The sequence below is a fragment of the Larimichthys crocea genome, chromosome XVIII (genome assembly GCF_000972845.2).
Source record: "Larimichthys crocea isolate SSNF chromosome XVIII, L_crocea_2.0, whole genome shotgun sequence".
In the NCBI taxonomy this organism is placed as follows: Eukaryota; Metazoa; Chordata; class Actinopteri; family Sciaenidae; genus Larimichthys; species Larimichthys crocea.
This window is the reverse complement of record NC_040028.1, coordinates 21,013,833-21,035,781: the sequence shown is the minus strand read 5'-3', so window position 1 is coordinate 21,035,781 and position 21,949 is coordinate 21,013,833. Positions and strand designations below refer to the sequence as shown.

Here is a 21,949-nt window from a genome sequence, read left to right as displayed (position 1 = left end):
TAGAAAATATTCACGTCTGAGACACACACACACACACTGCTGAGAAAATGCTGCAAAAAATATATTTAAAAAGATCAAATATGTGGCTATTAAAACATGCAGAGGAGCTGAATAAATAAATAAATATACTGTTATTTTAAAAACATGAAGTGAGACAGGTGTCCTCAGGATGGAACTGGAAAATGTTATTTTATTTTTTAATAGTTCAGTTTGTGACTTGCAGCCTAAATTAACGGCATTTATATATTTTTAAGTCTATTTGTAGATTCATTTCTTATTTTTAATTAACTTTAGTAGTTTTCTGTTTGTAAAAGATCTTTAGCTAACGTGTCTAATCTCTGTGATTCAGAAACTTACGTCTGTTTATCCATCATCAGTTTGTGTTCAGAGTTTTCTAACACTTCAACTGCCGAAGTATCTTATTTATCTGAAGTTTATTTCTACTCCCCCAAAAAACACTACTAAATGTTCATTAAGTAATAACTAGTAGTTTTATGATTGGTTTAAATTTAATTTGTTGTTCTCCACAGAAACTTTTCAAAAAGCAGAAAGATCAGCAACAACTCTTCTTCTGCTGTGCGACGACGATGACAGAAGAGAAGTTTCATTCATGAGAAAAACAAACGTCAAATAAAAGATTACAAAATGAGGATATTTCTAAAGAGCGGAAGTAAACATTTTCATGTTTAACAATATTATTTTATTTTTAAATGTTGCTTTCACTTCTGAGTTCGAGCCACACTGACGTGTTATTTATAATAATAATAGACAGTTTTGTTGTAAGGTTTAACATCGCTGCTATCGTTATATATTAAATAATATAATATAATATAATCAAATATAATATAATATATAAATATAATATAATAATAATAAGTATAATATTGTCAGGGAATTAGCAACTAGCCGTCAGTTTGACCGCGAGTTGCCGCGGCCGTGTTCGGGTCCGCGGGCCGCTGATATGTTTACTCTTTTCTTCTTCTATTTATTCTATTACATTAATTTAATTACAATTAATTAAATCTGATATTTAAATGGAGCCTGGTTAGTTTGCTTGCTTAGCTTGCTTCTAGCTTCTCTCGCCGTACGACACTCACAGGTATGACTAGCTAGCCTTTCGTTTTCTTCCCCCCCCCCCCCCCCCCCCCCCCCCCCCCCTCCTAGCTTAGCTCGCTAGCTTCAGCTCGTAGCTTCAACCTCGCCCGGCGATGACCTGGCTCAGCAGCTCCTGGTCCGCGAGCCTTCCATTGACGCGGCGTCAGTTATTCACGTTCCAGGAACTCCGCGAGTCAAGTCCCCGAGCAGACTTAGTCTCCACTACTGACCATAGTTTTAACGCGATCCGTCGCTAAGACTGGAATCCGCAACCTGACAAGTCAGACCTAAGATCAGGGACCTAAAATCCGGACTTTAATGACTAAGAAACCTAAAATCGCGTCCATCATGCTGAGGCAAAATTCGTTGTCCCAAGACGCGATAACTCCTCTGGGTGTGCACTGGCAGGAGCCTGTACGGACGCTGCAACCCCGGGACAGACTGAAGCGGCATGGGAAAAACCCATCGCAGCTATATACCGTGATGTCAAGAGGGACCGCGCTAGCAATGTGGACGATTCTGGGGGAAGATCCAAGACTGGAAGGTATAAACTTGCTCTAACGACTAAAGGCCATCCAGGAGCTGTCAACAGAAGAGACGGGTGAACAATCAGGTCACCAAAGTGATCAATCCAGGGGTGAAGGGCTGGCACACGATGTCTCGCTATCGAACGAGGGCTATGCTTACGCGGCCTGTCAGCGTGCTGAGTTAGTGGTAGGAACCTGTCGCCTTGGGAGTGGGACATGCGCCGTATTCATGTCCATCGCCAAGTCCGAGGGAGGCTCGAGCTGTGCACTGTGTGTCTTCGGAGTACACATCAGACCAGCCGCTAATGTTAAAGTCATCGGCCTCTTCTGATTGGACGAGATGAACCGTGGTTTAAGGGTGCCACGTATGACGAGCCGAGCCGGGACTTGAGAGGTGGGCCCAGCCGGCACATGCTCCCCCTAAGGCTTACAAGACCGTTCACTTAGGCAGATGACTTTTCAGTTGCAAATCCCAATTCGTGGCGCGAGTTCAAGAGAAATCAGTGCGCCGAATCATCAGAGTCTCGAAAGCGACTAAGCGAAAGCGTTGCGCGACGCGCGGTGCGCAACTCTAGATCGGGTGGTCGACTCTGACCCGCGTATTCGATTGTGTCTGTTAACTACATCGATGGTTCCGGCTGGGAAGCGCCAAGGCGGGACACTCGCATAGTTAATCCATACTTTCAATAACCGGAGTGGATGGTTATCCTGGTCGCCCCTTTCCACTAACGAGCGGTTTCGTATTCCGTGGTTGGTTGGGTACGAAGCACGTGTAACGTACCTGGATGGTGCTAGTATGCTTTAAGAGATTATGGTCAGCATGTTACCTCCTGGTGGCTCGAAGAGGTGTTCCTGCGAATCGATTTCACCATAGAGCTATAAAGCAGGTATTACAGACTCGTCGTACAGTGACAGCTTCTGTGAAATGCATATGCCCCGTGAGAGCCCGTTTCTTAACGACATGGTAGTGGCCTACGTGCGTTACCTCAATAATCTTATGACAATCACCAGCTGCACCAAAACGTGAACAGATGTATATGAGACCAGGTGGCCCCATCATAATAGGTCACTACCGTCGATTCAGCAAGGGCATTCGGGTTCCGGAAACATCCGAACGGCAGGACATAGTACTATTCTAGGAATGTGTTGAAATACGGGTCTAATACTCAATAATTCCAGAAGAACATTGATGGGGTAGGTTGGACATAGTTATCACGAATATCAGTGCCCATAATATCGCCATGCGTATACAGTACTTAGATCTCCTCAGCGATACTTAGGGAGGGCGTCATGTTTAGACTTGTTCAGGTATGGTAACTCGACGAGTTATTATACTGATGTGTATATAGTCCCAGTTGATAATACGAGCGGGAGTACGCTAGCGTACTACTTACTATGGGGACCACCCGCGTTAGCCTGGAGGAATAAATATTCGGCTTATTCCTTAGTGAGAAGATGGAAAGTAAGGAGATCGCCATTAATGAGCTGAGGGGCTCGTAGTCGAAAAGATAGATGTATGGAGCGAAGTCACCTAGCCTCTCTGGTGAAGTGACGTTAAACAGCTGATAGTGTGTTTACTATCGTTGTAACTTCCTGGCGGCTATAGGAAACAGTAAAGTCGTAGGCATAGCCGATGAGTGCTACATGTGCGAACAGGATTATGACGTTAGGCTGCTTACTGGTGACGCTCGCAATCCGAAGATGTCGTCGGTAGGAACTATATATATTTGAGATTTTACTCCGATGCGCGCCGGTTTGCCTTGGAGAAGGGCCTTAGATGTGAAGTCCCGTATAGGTTACGACGTGAGCGCTCTCGTTGTATTGAGTTGATATACTATGCGTGTGGGTAGAACCAACCGCTAGTACTAATCTATTATATATATTTATTATTACTCATAGTGCCCCATTCCTACTCTACAGCTGAAGGCGCAATATCGCACGGACCCCGGCCAATATTACTTTCACATTTGTCTGCACTTTATTTATTTAATGTAGTGCTGTCAGTAGTGTAGTCGGAGTGCTTTTGATACGTCCCTTTTTTTTGATATATTAGTAGGGGTTTAGTTCGCTATTGGTAGTATTAATTTAATGGAGTATTGTAAAATAAATTAATTTCCCAGCCCTGGGACTTATATCAACGTATTTCTGTTCTGAATATAGATAGGGCCCTATACTAGAGGATCTAGCAATACCTTTACGTGTAGGCCGCTGTCTAGGTACCACTGTATGGGAATGGTATAGGTCCGGGGAACATCTCCTGGCCTCCGCGAAGGTTAGGGATATTCCGAACCCAATTTATATCGTTGACTAGGGGTAAACATGTCAATGTGATAAAGGGGGTGGCAGGACATACGGTAGGCCAGCAAAGAGGTACTCAGGAGCAGCGGACACGGTACCATTGGGCACTGCTTCTTCCAAAAGGAAGTAGGCATGGGAGTTGCATGGACAATATGATGATATATTATAGTAATAAATGCTCCGTGTTTAATCTACCACTACGAGGCAGCAGATACCATGCCCACCTCCAAAATAATAGAGCATGTGAGACTATTCTAGCCATATCATATAACTTATATACTAGGATAGATGATAGTATATTATCTAATCTATATAGTTACTATATTCTACTATCATTACTATTATTTCTTACTATAGTAGTATATAATATAGTATTATCTATACTATAATATAGTATTATTATTGCCCTAAAACCAATAAATCGTTTTTGTTTTGCCAGAAATTGACAAAGTGTTATTGTTATTTTATATTTTGTACACTATGGCCTAAAAACAATACTCATCCAACCAGCAGGGGGCAATGACACCATGATGAGAGGAGAAAAGATTACACTGAAAACTTGAATGTTTTTGACATTCTGTAATCTGACACACCGGACCTTTAAAATCAGTTCATCATATTTCTTATGAAGTAAAAAAACAAACAAAACACTGATGGATGGACATGTTTTTAAAAACAAATCAGATAGGACTAAACAGTTGTTAAGACTTTAGACAGTCTGCGGGGAGTCAGGATACGTCCAGGTTTAGACAGTCTGCGGGGACGTCACAGAGACTACGTCCAGGTTTTAGACAGTCTGCGGGGACGTCACAGAGACTAACGTCCAGGTTTTAGACAGTCTGTCGGGGACGTCCCAGAGACTACGTCCAGGTTTTAGACAGTCTGCGGGGGACGTCACGGAGACTACGTCCAGGTTTTAGACAGTCTGCGGGGACATCACGGAGACTACGTCCAGGTTTTAGACAGTCTGCGGGGACATCACGGAGACTACGTTCAGGTTTTAGACAGTCTGCGGGGACGTCACGGAGACTACGTCCAGGTTTTAGACACACTTGGACTGTCTGAGTCAGTCTCCACACAGGAATGCGCAGCAGGTATGAAGACTTGCTGTTCTGGTCTGTGCTTGCAGGCGTTTCCTGTATGTCGTGTTGAAAGTCAAATGATACTTCACAGCAGAAATCAACATGTTTACACTCTGACTCCACAAGGCCAAACCTGACAGTCTGCAGCTCAGCACATGTTGCTCAATGAAATCATCTCATTTTGACACAAAGGTTTGATGCAAGAGCTGATTTTTATTTCATTTTTATGATTGTCCATTAACATGATGCGATTGTTGGATGTGAGACCAGAGACGTACATCGATATCACCACTGCTTAGTGCACACACTCACGTCACCGGTACACTGCTTTACATTGTGTTGTGTATGTACAGTTTCAACAGACATTGCAGCGGACACTGATTGAGGCAACATGTTGACTCAACATGTTATCTCAATAAGTTTTAAATCACGGACATCCTGCTGCAAGTAAATTTTTTTCAACATTTGCTGCCTCAAAATGTCGCCCGTACATCGCGGCGCTGCAGATTCGAAGCAGATGAGTCGGAGTTTAATAAACTGTACAAGTCCCCAGCGCAGAGACAACCCTGCTGCATCTTTTTCCTTCTTCTTCCTAAGTTTTCTTGCACCCCTCGAAGCTTTGGCGATGCTTAGGCGGGGTCGGGAACCAGTTATTTAGATACACATGTGAGGCTAATGTGATCATACAGTACAATAAAGGAAAAACAAAACATGAAAGACGAACAGGTCCAATGAAAAATTATCTTTGATACAAATAAAATGTCACAATCGAGCAAATAAAAAAAAAATAAAAAAATGGCAGCAAGATTCTATAAGAATCATAAAGGAGGTACACACAAGCTTCATGACAGACAAAACTTTGCTTTCATAGTAGAGGCCGACAGAAACACAGACACTCAAAGAATGAGACGACTGATCGAATGATCGGTACATCTTAAACCTGAACTAGCAATGTCCAGCACTGCGCCGAATCAGGGAACTCTTCTCTTTGTCCACTGCTCAAGTCTGCTCAGTGTTAGTTAACGGCACCTGTAAGCTGCGGAACGTGTTAAAGCGACATGACAGTTAATGAAACGCTCAGACTACAGCGGCCTGTCGGAGTTAAAAGCCGATCGCACTGAACCATGCATTGCCGCGCTAAGCTGGACGTACAAGATCACGCGAGAATCTACAATGCTTGTCCGAACCTGTGAGGAACTCCAGGCAACTCGATCAGAACTGGAGAGAAGTCGAGCAAAGATCGATGCTGAAGGAACTTCTTAAAGGGAAATTATCTTTCCCCTCTTCCTCTCCAGTAACAGTTTAGCTACATTATCTGGTCACATCTGGTAGAAACAGATATATTGGGAATAAATGCTGAACAGAGATACAAAGGACAAGGTCCAAAGAAAGAGGTTTTTCCAGATGTGGACACATATACAGTGCTGCTCATAAGTTTACATACCCTTACAGGATTCATAGTTTCTTGCCCATTTGTAATAGAAAATGAATGATGACACAAAAACCCTTTTTCCCACGCGTGGTTAGTGAACAGCTGAAGCCATTTACTGTGACACAAATGTGAGAACTCAATTTAAACCAAAACAACAACAGAAATGACCCAAATTACCCTGATCAAAAGTTTACATACCCCAGTCCTAATACGGTGTATTTCCCCCTTGCAGTACTGCTTGAGACGTCCACATGACATTCTTTGAGGGAGAGTCGAATTTCACCTGATGTTATTTGAGGCTTTTTCTTCGCATCCCGAACAATTTTCCTTGCAGTTGTGGGGGAAACTTTGCTTGGTCTACCAGACCGTGGTTTGATTGATTTGATGATTCTGCATCCAAGACATCAGAACAGCACCACGTGAGGGACACAAGAGTTTCTCAGGAGTCCAGCAACTCACTGACTTTTATACACACTCACTAAATTACAAGCTAACAGATCACACGTGAAGATAGTTACCTTTAATAGCCATTCAACCCTAATTGTTTCAAGGTTATCAGGCCAAATTCTAAGGGTATGTAAACTTTTGATCAGGTTTCTGTTGTCATTGTGCTTTAAAAAGAGTAAACACAGATGTTTCACAATACATGGCTTTGGCCAACCACTATCCAAGAGTGAAAGAAAACATTTTGTGTTATCATTCATTTTCTCTGAAGAAAAAAACCATTGTGTCGGGGTATGTAAACTTATGGGCAGCACTGTATTATGTTGAACCAGATCGTCCAGAACCAGAACTTGTCGTCAGTTGAGGTGATTGGCTAACCCTAACCTGTGATACTTTTCCAAACAGTTTCTGACGAAGAATTCCTAGATTTCTTAGAACTTTTAGAGAAACAACGTCGTTGACTGAATCTGAACTCCAATTCTCTCCCAGTTGCGTCCTCGCTTGGTTTATTCCGTGTACCCGACATCGGCGCCTGCGTTGACGTCGGGTGCAGTCTACGCTGCGAAATAGTGACACCGCGAAGCTTCCTTTGGCAGTTACAGAGGCAGCGGTTGGTTGAGCAACATACAAAGTGAATGAAGAGACGGAGCGGTTATGTTCAGCACATATAAACACTCTCTACGGAATGTTGATAGCAAGGCGTAAGGATCTGCAGCTATAAAAAAAGTGATGCGTCAACAGTGAAGTGGTTGGTCTTCAGGGCAGATCAGTTCCTTGTGTGTCCGTCACGTCATACAGTGTTTTTTTTTTCCTGGCCAGCTGGAGGAAAGGCACGCTGCACATGTGACGTAACGTCTTTTGGCGTGCGTGCGTTCAGACACACACGTCTACAATGCTCTCGTCTGCCATCAGAAGCTGACTCTTGAGCCCTGGAGCCATGTCTTTCATCTTTACATGATCCATGTCGAAGGGGTCCCGCCAGGAGGCTTCGATCCCCGTGGAGGACTGAGCGCTGTTGGGCTGCTGCAGGCCAGAGCTGCCCCCTGCGGAGTAAACACCAGAGTCTCCGCTGCAGCTGCTGTCCTGGCGGCTGTGTCTGCCGCTGGAAACATTAAGAAGGAAAAATGTGTCATGAAATGAAAATATGAAACATTTTAAACACAATATGAGCGTCAGAGAATAAATCTACCTGCTGTCTGGCTCCAGGCTGGACATGGACGCCTGCAGGACCTCCAGGGGCGGGTTGTGGATTTCCAGGACCGGCGCTGGACAGATGATCACCTTATCACACAAGAGCTCCGATTCTGAATCCGTGTTGAGGAGGCGAGGGATGTCAGAGCTGGGAGAGTCGCAAAAATACTGCACGGAGGAAGAGGAGAGACTCAGGTTGAGTTTAATATCTAAAAACAATAAATTAACAGTTCACCTTCAAACATCGGCCACTAAACTGCTTCTGTCTGCTTCATACCTCCTTGAATTGTGGCGGCATCTGGGGGAAAAAGTTTTTCTTGACGGTCTTGTAGAGCCCGAAGAAGCACAAGAGTGCGAGCAGCACGAAGGTGAAGCAGAGCAGCAGAGAGCCCATGAAGTACAAAAAGATCTGCCACCACTGAACAGCACCTGTCAGCGTGTAAACACACACACACACACACACACACTCACTATGAGGGCGCTTACGAACACGGTAACACGGATGCTGAATGAATGTCCAAGTAAACCATGTTACCTGTCGTCTGCATGCACTGCGGTGACGTGAAGCTGCTGGTCTTGTTGTAGAAGTCGGAGCGAGACTGGACCATCACACAGTACCAAGTCCAGGACTTCAGGTTTGACAGAGTCACCAGAGTCTTCTTGCTGTCGAGTGTCTGGGCTGAAGCCTGAAGGACACGTGAGACCGGTGAGAAGACGACATTTTAAAATGTTTTCAGGTGAACACGCCCAAACAACACACTGCAGAGTTTAATACCTCTTTCCAACACAGACACTACATCTGCTTAAGAGTCACTGTTGAACTGTGGTGCATCAGACAGACAGACAGACAGACAGACAGACAGACAGACAGACAGACAGGATCTGTTTGTTTGTATGTAAGGCTCAAAGAGAGCGTGCAAATGCATCAACGCAGACAGGATACAAACAAACGTCCACAGATGATCTGTTGTGGCTTTTCTTCTCCGGCTTTTTGTTTTTGTGGTTCTGGTGACAGCACACTGTTATGTAACGTGTGTGTTGCGTCCTTTACCGTCACGGTCCTACTTTAACAGTATTACCACATGAACTGCAGTGTGTCAACACTAAGCTGCGGTGGAAACCCTCAGGACAAACGTCTCTTACCTCTGCGTGTGAATATGGATTTTTCATTCTTGGTATTTGTACTTCATGTTCAGGTTTATTCTGCGTCAGCCAGGCCAGACACATTTTATGTTTCATATTAAGTGAAATACACGTCAAAACGTCCTGTGAGTATTTGCACATGCAGAACCACCTGTGACTCTCTGACTCATCCTGTGCTTCAGTATCTAAACGTATCAGCTCAGCCTCTCGTTAGCTCGTAGGAGCTGGCAGAGCGATATTACTGTGCTGCAGTTTCAAGTGTCGATATCAGTCAGCGTCATTACAGCAAATACGTCTCAAAGTGATCCGACGCCCACGGATTAGCTTTCATTCACTTTCAGGACAATCCGTGCTGCTAAAAATAATTCAGATTTGTGCTCGGAGGAGGACGAAGTCAGATTTAATTAACATTTTATGTAAACATGCAACTTTTAGGCAACCTCCCCTTCTTCTCGCCTGAAGGAGTCTGAAGGAGTATCTTGTTCATCAGTGATGATGGATGTTGTACCTACACTCCACCCTTCACCTCTGGTCATGAGCTTCGGGTAGTCTGAAAGAATGAGATCGTGGATAGAAGCGGCTGAAACGAGCTTCCTCCGCCCGGGTGTCCTGGCCCAGCCTTACCCCCAAATCCCACTGGGCGTGGGCACGCAGTGAAGCGATACGCGGCCGTTCTAGTCAATGTTTCAAACCCCACCGGCTCTGCCACGGTCCGGTTCAGAAGCGTCCCAGAAGCAGAATTCAAAGCGGCTGTTTTATTTTTGATGGACGCCACAAGCAGCCTGCGTCAATTTAACACGAAGCACCTCGAGCTGACAGGAAGCCAGACACAGAGACAGCACAGAGAATCCGGTGGATTTTCAAAATAAAAACACCCCATGAAAACTGCTGGTTATAAAAACAGACAAAAGAGAAACAAATGAAGTACGCAGCATATTTACAATGTAGAAGCATATTTAGAAGAACATGAACCAGGAAAATGAGCAAATCTGAGCCGGTAAAAGTCTGGAGGGAGAAACGCTCTGAAACGCTGCTGGTGGGTTTGAAGTCGAGGACGGACCAAAACAGCATCGCGTCTGTGACATGACAGAGACGTGTCCGGTGGGGTTCGGGGTTAGAGATAGTTGGCCCCCGGGGCGCATTCTTACTACGTCACGACTCTTGTTTACACTCGAGAACAGCTGTTAGCGCTAGGCAGCGTTTGCATACTCTCTGCAGAGGTGAGAGGAAGGAGACGGGGATGCAGAGCTGCATCATGAGTACCGTCTGTTATCAGATCCGTTAGGCCAGGCTAACAGAGGGAGGATGGAGAGTGTAGCATCACAGAGACGTCACCGAGGACTCGCTGTGAATTTCCCGGAGTCTCTTATCTTCATCAGTCAATAATACGTTGAATTCTTAGCAAAGCTTAGTTTGTTTTTCTTGCGCTAACAATAGTCTAGCCCCGGGGTCTCCTCCCATTTTGAACGTGCCCTGAACGCCTCCAAAGGAAGGCATCCCAAAAATCCATCCGTCTTTTTTAAAATGCTCGGTAGAATTATGCTAAATATTCACACGTGACGAGGGCGCGCTGTGTTATGTGTTAGTCACGATCAGGGTTAGTGTTTTATCTCTCTGCAGGTCTTCAAACCCGTCAGCCCTGCGTGAGCTTGGTGTTATTTTAGGACGTGCTTCCTCGTCGAACAGGTTTTAAAAACAAGCCTTCTTGGTTTTTCATATAAAAACAACAAGCAGGAAATCACAGTACGACACAGGAAACTGTGACATTCAGCCGCCTTGTAGCACAGGCAGGAAACACCTCTGTGCGGCGTTAAAGTCAGAGCCGGTAAACCAACGCTCGACTGAACATGCAGAACACAACACAATCAAACCACAGAGAACAGGTGCCCTCCTGACAGGGCTGTGAGCGAGAGTGTGACTTGATTCAGTGTCTGCTGGAGCTTCAGGGGTTTCACCGGGCGTCTTTAGGGACTCAAGACAAAATGGGAAGTGTGAACACGAGAACCTGATGCTGCTCTAACATGTCTGCGATCATCTGTCTCGCTGTTTTTGAACACACGATCTGTCAGAGGCGTATCGCTGAGCAAAAGAGGGAATTTATATTCAAGTCGACAATATTTCAGGTGAGATAAGGAAGCACTTGTTGTGGATGGACGGATTGATTGGCATTTATAGTAGCCAGTAGAGAGTGTGCCTTGCAGGCAGTGCTATGAGCTAGCATCAGCATCTACCTTTCAGTGACAGAAGGGCACTCGGGGGTCGTTAAGGGCAGCTGGGGGGTCGTTAAGGGCACCCTGGGGTCGTTAAGGGCACCTGGGGGGTCGTTAAGGGCAGCTGGGGGGTCGTTAAGGGCACCCTGGGGTCGTTAAGGGCACCTGGGGGGTCGTTAAGGGCAGCTGGGGGGTCGTTAAGGGCACCCATGGGGTCGTTAAGGGCACCTGGGGGGTCGTTAAGGGCAGCTGGGGGGTCGTTAAGGGCACCCTGGGGTCGTTAAGGGCACCTGGGGGGTCGTTAAGGACAGTTGAAGGTCATTATCTGAACAGTCGGAGGACATCAGCAGGAAAAGCAGCAAATATATTGTGTATAAGATCTGATCCACTTTGAATTAAGTTGTAAAGTTGTGCTTTGTACAGTAATCAGTGAGGCCCAGACATACTGCGTTTCATTGGATGTAAGATTAGTACACACTGTACCCCGAGTGCAGGACGACATCATCAACAACTTTTTATTGTTTATCAGGAAATGACAAACTCTAAAACACCATGAAGAACACCTGAAAAACTTTGTGTCAGTGCTGGACAGACACTGGAGGACAGAGGACAAATGGGACAAAAACATCAACACCTGACAGAGGGATGAGTTCATACCTGTATGCCTGGAGAGCCTTCCCAGTAGACGATGTGGTAGTACAGTTCACGAAGTTTGTCCTTCATGGAGGTGTTGGTGTTGGTCAGAGGGTCAGAGATGGAAATCTCCAAGAAACCTTCAGCAACAGAAAGCTCCACTTTACTTGGAGGACCCACGGCAGCTGGCAGGAGAGAGACAAGATGAGAAAGTAATGTAATCAGAACAAATACTTGAGTACAGCTGAACATATTTACCACAGTGGGATTACACAAATCTGCCGTGATTTAAAAGCAGCAGGACTTTGCATGTTAGAACTACAGAACTACAGAACCACAACACACCGGTTTGTAGACCAGTTTTAACGTTGCCAGCAGTGACGTGAGTGGCTCATTGAATCACCACACCCACCTCACCCAACCCCTTCTGGCACGCAGGGCTTAATCTCACAACAAGACTCGATTAGGTTTAATCCAGCTATGTTTGCCTGTGTGATGTTTACTTCAGCTTCTTGCACGATCTTGACTGAACTTTGTGGTTTTGATTGCTCAGAGCGGCACACGTTCACACCTTAAGGGTACCTTTCCTAGAAACGTTGCTCACAGCTCTATCTGCATCACTTTGTGGTTGCACGCTCTTTTTTTCCAGCTGCTCCTCTATCCTGTCAGTCAAAGTGTGTTTGTCTTGTTTTTAAATGGTTTATGGTTCTGAGATCCACGTCTTCGTCTCATTCCTTTCTCACCATCTTTATCGGGGCAGAATTCCTTCAGCACCCAGTCCGAATGGCGTCCGTCTGCGCTGGCTCGTACGCGGAACACGTAGATGCCCAGGTAGTGCAGGTTCAGGTCTGTGAGGTCACATGATGTTTGCGGCGTGTTTTCACACACCATGGACCATTTCGGACTCTTGTACCTCAGCTTGAACTTCCTGTAGGAGGAGGGAGGAAAAAATAAAATAAACTCACTTTGAGTTCACTTGAATTTTGCATTTGTACATTTTTTTGGTAACTTTTCAGTCTGTTGCTCAACAGAAAGTCGTCACACAGAGCACAGACTGCATGTCTGCCAGAAGTATCTGCTGGCTGTAAGTCAAGTTTTCGTTTCCTCCTAACAGTAAAGACTGCGTTTTCCAGTTGTTTCCTGTAGTTGGTTTTAGATTACTAACAAACTGCATCTCAGTTATCATGGAGGACAGCTGGGACTCGCCAGACACCACCAGAGCTCAAATGATGTTTTGTTTCTCACCAGACAAACAGCTGGAGAGACACAAGTTCATCTCTGTGACGCTGTTTGTAAAAGAGGCTGTTTTCTGGGGGAGAGTTCACCGAAGAGTCGTGAGGAAGGACTGTGACTGTGTCGCAGTGACTTTTACACATACATTTTAAGATCCTTTCTCATGCAAGTTGCCAAAAACACAACCTACTACCACATAACTGTGGGATATGACGTGCTCTCAATGCCCAGACGGGGCTGTTTTCTTGGAGAGTGTTCGCCGAAGAGTCGTCAGGGAGGACTGACTGGATTATGGTTACTTTTCAACATAAATTTGAACACTTCATATCAGTTGCCAATAACACAACCTACAACCACATTCCTCTTGTGGGTTGCTTAAAATGTCATCACATAACCATCGGAGATAAACCGCTGGACATAACCGGCTCTACTGCCGGATGGAAGCTGTTTTCTGGGGGACAGTTCACAGGAAGGACTGACCGGGTCAAGGTGACTTTCCCATGTATAAACTAGGTGGTTTTTTTCCCCTCATGTAGCTGTACTGACGTTTATTCTTATGAAGAAAACATCTATTTTCTATTTAAAATAAAAACGTGTGGCGTCAGTGAACTACAGCCGGGGGCTAGATGGTTAAAGTACTCAGATGTGTACAGCAGCTTCACGAGTCTTTGTGTGTGAATATCTGGACCAGATTTGATTCATCCAACTGTTGTTGGAGCGTTTCACTCTGGACTGGAGTGACTGATCGACCTCTGGGATTTCCAGAATGGAAAGAAACCCTTCCAAACACCGTCTGTTTTTTATCTCATCGTTCTCACCATAATAACCTCAGTGTTTACCCAGAATGCTTTCACAGGAGGTAAGTTGCTTAACCTCTTATTCAAAGTTGAGCCTGTCACAATCGTTTGTGTGACAGGACTCCGTTATGTTGCGAGTGAGACTCACCCGACGTATTGTGTGGTGAAGGTGACGCCGTGACTCCCCGCGGCGCTCCGGTCCCAGTCCCAGCTCAGCATGTAATTTGTGTTCAGGGTCACCATGGTGACGTTCTGTGGAGCCGCCAGCTCTGCCGCCCCTGAAACACACCAAGGGAAACCCCACATGACGACGCTATTAACGCTTTATGTGAATTAACTGTGAACTGTGGGTAATTTAAACAAACAATCATATCCAAACATAAATCTAAACAATTAGTTTTGCCATAAGCAGACATGCAAAATAAAACAATTAAAAACACATTCCAACAGATTTATTTGTAAGAGGAACTTTAGAAAGTTTGAATCATTTCATTGAACAATATCATGAACTCCACGAGCTCTGGGCTTTAAAGTGTGGCCCAGCTACAGAAATCACCTGAAACCATGAAATCTGGTTGTTTTAGTCAAGATTATGTTTAAGTTCCCTGTTAAAGGATCAACCTCCAATTTAGTAAATTCCCAGTTTATTCCAATGGAAAGTTTCCAATTTTGAAAATTCCCAGAATTTTGCAACCCTAGTTCTAAATATATGCTACATAGTTAAACTGTTTCTCTTTTGGTGGCTGTTTGCATGGGGTGTTTTATATTGAAAAACGCAGATCGTGCAGATCGTGGAGACCGGACCACGACGGTTCTGGTGGGGTTTGAAACATTGATTAGAACAGCTGCGCGTGCAAACGGAAACACATCCACGCACGGTGGACTGTGCACAAATTTTATTTGTATAGCTCAAAGTCACAAAACACTTTTTTTTATATAACACAGAACTATCTCGTAAAAACAAATCTAATGCTGTGGTTAAGAATTTATGACGGCAGGGCGATGTATGTGGTAATAAAAAGATTAACAGTGTTACTCATTAACGCTGGAGCTCTGTGACACACACACACACACACACACACACACACAGGCCTTGGGTTGGGTCGTGTGTGTCAATGTGAAACCTCACAAGAAGAACTGCAGCAGACGACACTGGAAGTGAGACTGTATAAATTTATCTACAAAAACAACACGTGCTCAGCAGTTACAGCTTCTCCTACGAAGATGCATTTTAGATTAATGATGTGACTTTCTAGATTTTCCTTTATGACGTCTTCATACAGAAACCTCCACCTATGGGTGACCACAGGAGGAGTTGTGGACAAACATGTATTGTGAACTTAGAGACATTTAAGATAAGATGAGACTAGAAGATCCAAAGAATAGACAGACCATGAGTGACGTCACCCGCCTCCTGGCTAATACAAATATCAGCAAAGACGTAGATCATCAGCAGACCTGAGGTAATAATCTGAACCAGTGAGTTGTATATAAATTCACCCTCAGTACAGTTGTCATGAACGGGGAAATTAGCTACAGAGACCAAAACTGCACTACCGCCGAGCTGCTTCCTGCTGACAGCTGTTCTCGAGTGTGAACAAGTGCGCCGTGGTTTTCATGAAGTAGTCCATGTTTGCACACAAACGGGTGGAGATCAGGGTCAGAAAAAAACATGAACCCGTGCAGCACCATGGCCACAGCATGGTGTACTGGAAAGTTGGGCTAAATCTGCAGAACACAACGTGACCTCAAGAAAGAGGAACAAATCAAATCAAGGGAAATAATAAACCAGTCGTCTAATTTAGGCTCTTCGGATGTCATGACATCTGTGATACTGAAGGAACGCCGTGAACATCTGTAGGTTCAGGTACAAACAGGAGACATGTGGAGGAGTTCTGGGGAGGACGGTGGCTTCGTTCAGTCTTTAGATTTTTGGCCTGAAGAGGTTTCGCAATATTTTCCTCACTGACTCAGTTCCTCTTTTTTTTTTCTTTTTGGGTTTATCTGTCCTGAGCTTTCCATCACACATTAAATCAAACCCCAGTGGTTTCGCTCTCAGGCGTCACATGACTCAGAAACAGACAGTCCAGAACATGTTTGATGTGGACATCTGTGCCTCGAACACAAAGCAAAATTTAACTGGCATACCGAGGACAGGCGGATAAATTAAAGCACATTCTTTTTCTTTGATTTATCACACCGCACGTACGCGAGCTTCTGATTAATAAACGCACGTGTACGAGACTCATCTCCACTCCCACAGTTCGTCATGAATGGGTGTAGAAGCTTCACTCCACATCTCAGACCGACAGTCTAAAAACTGAAAACAGTTCAGTAATTCCTCACACGCAGAGGTGAAGGGGTAACAACAGAGGCATTATTCCCGCTCATTAACTGAAAACAGTTGAACAAACGGAGTTTACAGTGATATCTCTTCCTCTTATCCAGGGTCAGGTCATGGTGGCCTCAGGTTTAGCAGACCTCCTTCTTCTCCTCACCAACACATTCCAGCTCCTCCTGGAGGATCCCGGAGGCGTTCCCATGCTAGATGGGCCATGTAGTCCCTCCAGCTGGTTCTGGGTCTCCTCCCAGTTGGACGTGACCAGAACACCTCCAAAGAACCTCCTCAGCTTGCTCATTTTTAACGTGAAGGAGCATTGTGTCTCTTCTCCGAGCTCCTGACGCTACTCGATGCTGGCGCTCCCTCTCCTCATTCATAGTCTACGTCTCTCGACCATTCAGAAGCTGTTTCACGAAATAAACAGGTGGCGCATTTTTTGGCGGACACCCTTTTACAGATACCCCACGAGACGTGTGTGAGGAGTTTTAAATGATGTAAATCCGCTCAGGCCAGCCCGTATAAAGCCTGGATATTATGCCCACTAACTTACAGAAGCATTGTTAACCATGCTGTGGTCCAAACCTCAACACGACCCGCCTGTTTTTTAACTATTTCAGGCCAATTTCTGAACTTCTCATCCAGAACTGAGAGGGTGGCTTCTTCTTTTACCTTAGCATGCTTTCGTTTGGCCTATTTGTTTGGGCTCATCTGTCAAAGAACAGGAGTATAAACATATAAAGTTCTTGTTGTTTGGTTTGGGTGGAGTCAGCGCTGCTTGTTGAAGTTTCATCGGTCAATTTGAATTTTTGCAAATTGCTGCACACTGGCGTGGCAGTACCAAAGCTAAAGTGGAAATAAAATGTAAATGTATAGACACACAGTCTATTACTCACTAAAACACTGTAATGTTTGTGGCCCGATAATCACCACTGAACTCACAGAACACTTCTGAAGATGGAAGGACAATAAAAACCCTGAATGTTCCCCTTCACTGAAAGCTCAGGTTGCCCCTACAGATACACATTCCTGTGTGTCAATGTACCTCGGGTTATTAAGGCGTGCACGTTATGGGTGAAACTGCACGAATGATTCACACAGTCAAGTCAAACTGAAAATGAAACGATGACTCGGGTGGGGAAAAGTATCTGCATGTGAATGTGTAACCGATATACTTTAAAAACTAAGATTAGAACTACTTCCCAAAGTCAGACATTAAGCATTGAAGCAGAACTCGTCCTTCAGTCAGACACAGTCTGCGGCTTGTTCCTGCAATAAAACAGTCAAGAGATGATTTGGACTTTCACCGCAGACTAATACCTGGACTTCATACTTAGGTGTCAAAATACTCATTAGTATCAAAGCAATTAGGTCAGCATTCATCCCGATATGACAATAAACTTGTTAAAGCTAGAGTTTTAAGGAGACATATCTGTATCTGCGTACATTTATAATGCAGAAAAAAATGCTAGTTCATGGAGCAGCAGCTTCAATATTCCCTAAAACAAAGCTGATTATTTAATGAAGAAAGCAGCCCTCTCAGTATTCCTTATACTTACTCCTTATACTTAGATAACGCTAACTGCTGCACACGAACAGCTTATAATCACTCGTACTTCCTTTACACTCTGAGGTCAGGCGGAGCTGGCTGGAGATTAGAAAACTTTCCAAAGCTTGAAAAAAGGAGAAGAAAGACGTGCTTCATACTCAACACCAAAGAGCGTCGGTAATGTGGTGATGTAGAAACGAGGAACAAACTTGCGTTGTGTTGAGACGTCTGACAGCGACTGTGTTACATGATGGCCCTTTAACCACGACAGCAGTGGCACTTACGATATTACAGTTATACAGCGGTCACCAACTTAAATAAAATAAACATGAATAATACACATTAAAACACTGGCAGAAGCCATCTTCCTCAGTACTTTTACTTGCAATATCTCGAGTACTTTCTGGAAATGTTGTGTATTTACTTGTATTTGAGTGAGAGTTTGAATGCAGGGTTTGTGTACTTGCAGTATATTTATAGAATGATATGGTGAGGCCGTAAGTGTCACTGCCGTGCCGGGTGTGCTTTACCGTCGATATTGGCACGGCAGTGGCACTTACGGCCTCACCATATCATTGTTGTGCCAATATTGACGGTAAAGCACACCTTCTCATGCGATATTATGATTATACAGCGGTCACCACCTTAAATAAAATAAACATGAATAATACACATTAAAACACTGGAAGAAGCCATCTTCCTCAGTACTTTTACTTTCAATATCTCGAGTACTTTCTGGAAATGTTGTGTATTTACTTGTATTTGAGTGAGAGTTGAATGCAGTGCCGGGTGTGCTTTACCGTCAATATTGGCACGGCAGTGACACTTACAGCCTCACCATATCATTCTATAAATGTACTGCAAGTACACAAACCCTGCATTCAAACCCTTACTCAAATACAAGTAAATACACAACATTTCCAAAAAGTATTCACGATATTGAAAGTAAAAGTACTCATTATTTTACTTTATTTAAGTCGGTGACCGTTGTATAATCGTAATATCGCATGAGAAGGTGTGCGTTACCGTCAATATTGGCACGGCAGTGACGCTTACGGCCTCGCCATATCGTTGTTGTGCCAATATTGACGGTAAACGGTTTACTTTCAATATCTCGAGCACTTCCTGGAAATGTTGTGTATTATTTACGTGTATTTGAGTGAGAGTTTGAGTACTGGCAGTGTATTTATAGAAGAGATCGGTAATAAATGTAACGAGATTTCGTACTTAGACGAAGCCAACAAGCTAATTCGCTAACACGGTGTGTTAGCAGAGGAGCTAACGGCATGCTAACGCAGCTAGCTGAACTCACCGGAGCCGAGGAAGAGGAGGAGGAGGAGGAGGAGGCCGGACATGGCCGAGGTTGGTGTTGATGTTCTTCTTTCTACTTCTACTGACGGTGTTTCATGCGCTCGTCGCCTCCATCCAGGCTCAGCTCTCCGTGCACCGACACAGCGCGCGCTGTCACGGTGAGGCTAACGGCTGCTTCCGGTTTATGGATTTTCAAAATAAAAGCCGGAGTCTTCTCCTTCTTCTTTGATGTTTAACGGCAGCCTGCATCCTTGTTGTTGCATACTGCCCTCTTCTGGACCTACTTCCTTTTTACTTAAAATTCTTTTAATTAACCCGGTTAAAACAAAACATCTCATTATTATTCTCCTCCCTACGGAAGCCCTAAAGGGTCATACATACATACATACATACATTTTATTCCACCCGTTTTCCCGTGATAACGAGATAATTAATTCCACAAGAATCCCGCTGTAGTACACAGTGTGTAAATCTTTGCTGTACCTGGTGGTGGTGATTTGGTGGAGAACCAAGGCACAGATCAAAAACGACACAGAAACGTCGTGAATTAGGATTTGCTACCTACGCTGCCTGCCCAAGACGTTCACCTCAATAGCCGTTCAGGACCTGTCAGATATACTCGCAAGGAGATGGGCGCGTTCAAGATGCACAGGACAAAGTTAACACTGGCATCAGCATCTGTTCTGGCACCACATTTCAGAGAGGAGTTTAAGAAAGAGGGTTGGTTGGTCTCCATATTCCCCCCTCTATCTGGTGGCACGAAGACCTGGCGTAGCAATCATCCGTGACAAAACTCTGGTTCGGCTGGTTTCTCGGCGTAAGGTAAAAATGATTACTTTACTAAGTTACGGTAGCACGCGGGCGAGCCATTCCCACCCAGGGGCTCCTGCGTTGATGGGGGTTTTGTTGCAGTTGGGTTTGTTATATGGGGGGTATAGATGGGAGGGGACAGAGGCACGATCACCGATGTCTGTCGTATTTGCGGCCCGGACCACAGACGCGAGAAGTCGTGTGGTTAATTGCACATTCACAGGTCCACGGCGAGGCCTGGCAAACGCCTCAGCAACAATAGAACGCAACAAACACGGAAAACAACCGAAAATGAACCTGTGCGCAGCGACGACACCCCAAACTACGGTGGGCCCTCCTAGGACAACGGCTACACCCTGCCAAACCACTGAGGGGCACAAAACAATACAACAGCGCCCTCTAGTGACAAGAGCCAACAGAGGCCGGGGCTGGCCCTACTAATTACCATTTAAACGTGTACTGAATTTAATGTGGGGGTAGGCTGGTAGAAGCACTTAGTTCTAGGGCATTTGCTGTGTGTTGATTTGAAAAAAAACCTAGTTTTTCAGTGTGTTTAATTTCATTATCGATTTTTGTGTATGTTGGAATCTCAATCAGCTGGCTGGTGAACTGGCCAAATCCGCTGTGCGTAGTGGTTCAGAAAAGAATGCCACACAGGTGTGGGGAGTGGTAAGAGCAGAGGCGAGAAAAAAATAGAGGGACCGGAGGGAGAAGGTGCTCTTTAATGTGCATTTAGGTCGTTTTTGTTTTTAAAATTGTTTTGCACTGTACGTCCTCATAACAGGTAATTTGGTGACTTAAACAATGACATTGTATATGAGGCCTCACCGGGGTTAAGAGGTATAATAAACGGTGCAGCTAAACCAGCTGGCATATAAATAATAAATCCTTGGGGTCGGGCCTGGCACTAGTAAGGTTCATTATGTAGTAGTCCTGTGGTTGATTTACTTTACTTTTCGCCGCGTGTGTTTTGGTTGGTTGTAATTTGCAAAAAAAAAAAAAAACCGTATTTATACTATCTTTATGAGCCTACGTGTGGTTATTTGATACAGCAGAAGCGCCAGATATTAGAGTGTTTTTCTATCACATGTGGTTTGGAGTTTAACGGTTTTTAACACGGGTTCTGGCCAACTTCGTGGTTTGTGGGGCTTTTTTAACAACACACACACACACCAACACACAACACACAACACAACCACACACCACATCCTATATATATATATAGGTATATATATATAAATATATATATATATAATATATATAGACTGGCCCTAACAGTGCTGTCAATCAACAAAGATCCAAAAAACCAGGGGTGGGCGGGAAACCTCATGGCATGGGCCGGAGTGGCGGGACGGGCTGCCTCCGGTTTAGAAAATGGATAAGCGCAAGAAAAGTGCCGGTGCCAAGCATGAAAAACCGTGGTGTAATAAGCTAAGTGCTCTGGAAGTGGAAGCTGCTAAAAAGTTCAAAACTGACACAAGAATCCCGCTGTAGTAACACAAGTGGTAAATCTTTTGCTGTACCTGGTGGTTGATAGATTCTGGTGGAGTGAAGCCAAGGCACAGATAAAAACGACACAGAAACGTCGTGAATTAATTGCTACCTAGACGCTGCGACTGTAGCCACGACGCAGATAGACGTACCTCAATTCCGCATGCCGTTCAGGGACCGGTGTCACAGATATACGTAGCAGAGAGAGATGGGCCGCGTTCAAGATGCACAGGAACAAAGTGACACGCGTGTCATCTATCTGCTTTCTGGCACCACATTTTCAGAGAGGAGGTTTAAAAAGGAAGATTAGTTTGGGGGTCTCCAATTCCCCTCTATCTGGACTAAATTTAGAAACTATGATATAA

The 21,949-nt window shown here is 44.6% G+C and overlaps 2 protein-coding genes across 2 annotated transcripts in view; both read right to left on the bottom strand.

Annotated features, from left to right (window-relative positions):
* ifngr2 (interferon gamma receptor 2) overlaps nt 1-1,356 on the bottom strand; it is a 4,463-nt gene extending 3,107 nt beyond the window's left edge. Inside the window, 5 exon segments of the mRNA NM_001360762.2 lie at nt 1,198-1,228; nt 1,231-1,236; nt 1,238-1,243; nt 1,246-1,253; nt 1,256-1,356. Coding sequence (NP_001347691.2) covers nt 1,198-1,228; nt 1,231-1,236; nt 1,238-1,243; nt 1,246-1,253; nt 1,256-1,262 — 58 coding nt within the window. The 5' untranslated portion in view covers nt 1,263-1,356.
* A 3,839-nt stretch (nt 1,357-5,195) lies between these two features.
* On the bottom strand, nt 5,196-19,476 carry LOC104938392 (interferon alpha/beta receptor 1b). The gene is made up of 8 exons (XM_010754779.3): nt 19,285-19,476; nt 14,234-14,363; nt 12,799-12,983; nt 12,080-12,240; nt 8,605-8,755; nt 8,347-8,498; nt 8,068-8,237; nt 5,196-7,980 (listed from the first exon to the last, which is right to left on the bottom strand). Exons 1-8 carry the CDS (start codon nt 19,325-19,327, stop codon nt 7,752-7,754), a joined length of 1,221 nt encoding a protein of 406 aa, XP_010753081.2. The 5' UTR covers nt 19,328-19,476; the 3' UTR covers nt 5,196-7,751.
* Nucleotides 19,477-21,949: the final 2,473 nt, after the last annotated feature.

Coding starts and splice junctions, on each gene's coding strand:
- LOC104938392 (XM_010754779.3), bottom strand. CDS start 19,327: ATGTCCGGCCTCCTCCTCCTCCTCCTCCTCTTCCTCGGCTCCG. Junction 12,241..12,798: donor ATTCTGCCCCGATAAAGATG/GTGAGAAAGGAA, acceptor CTCTCCTGCCAG/CTGCCGTGGGTCCTCCAAGT. Junction 8,499..8,604: donor GCAGTGCATGCAGACGACAG/GTAACATGGTTT, acceptor ACACGCTGACAG/GTGCTGTTCAGTGGTGGCAG.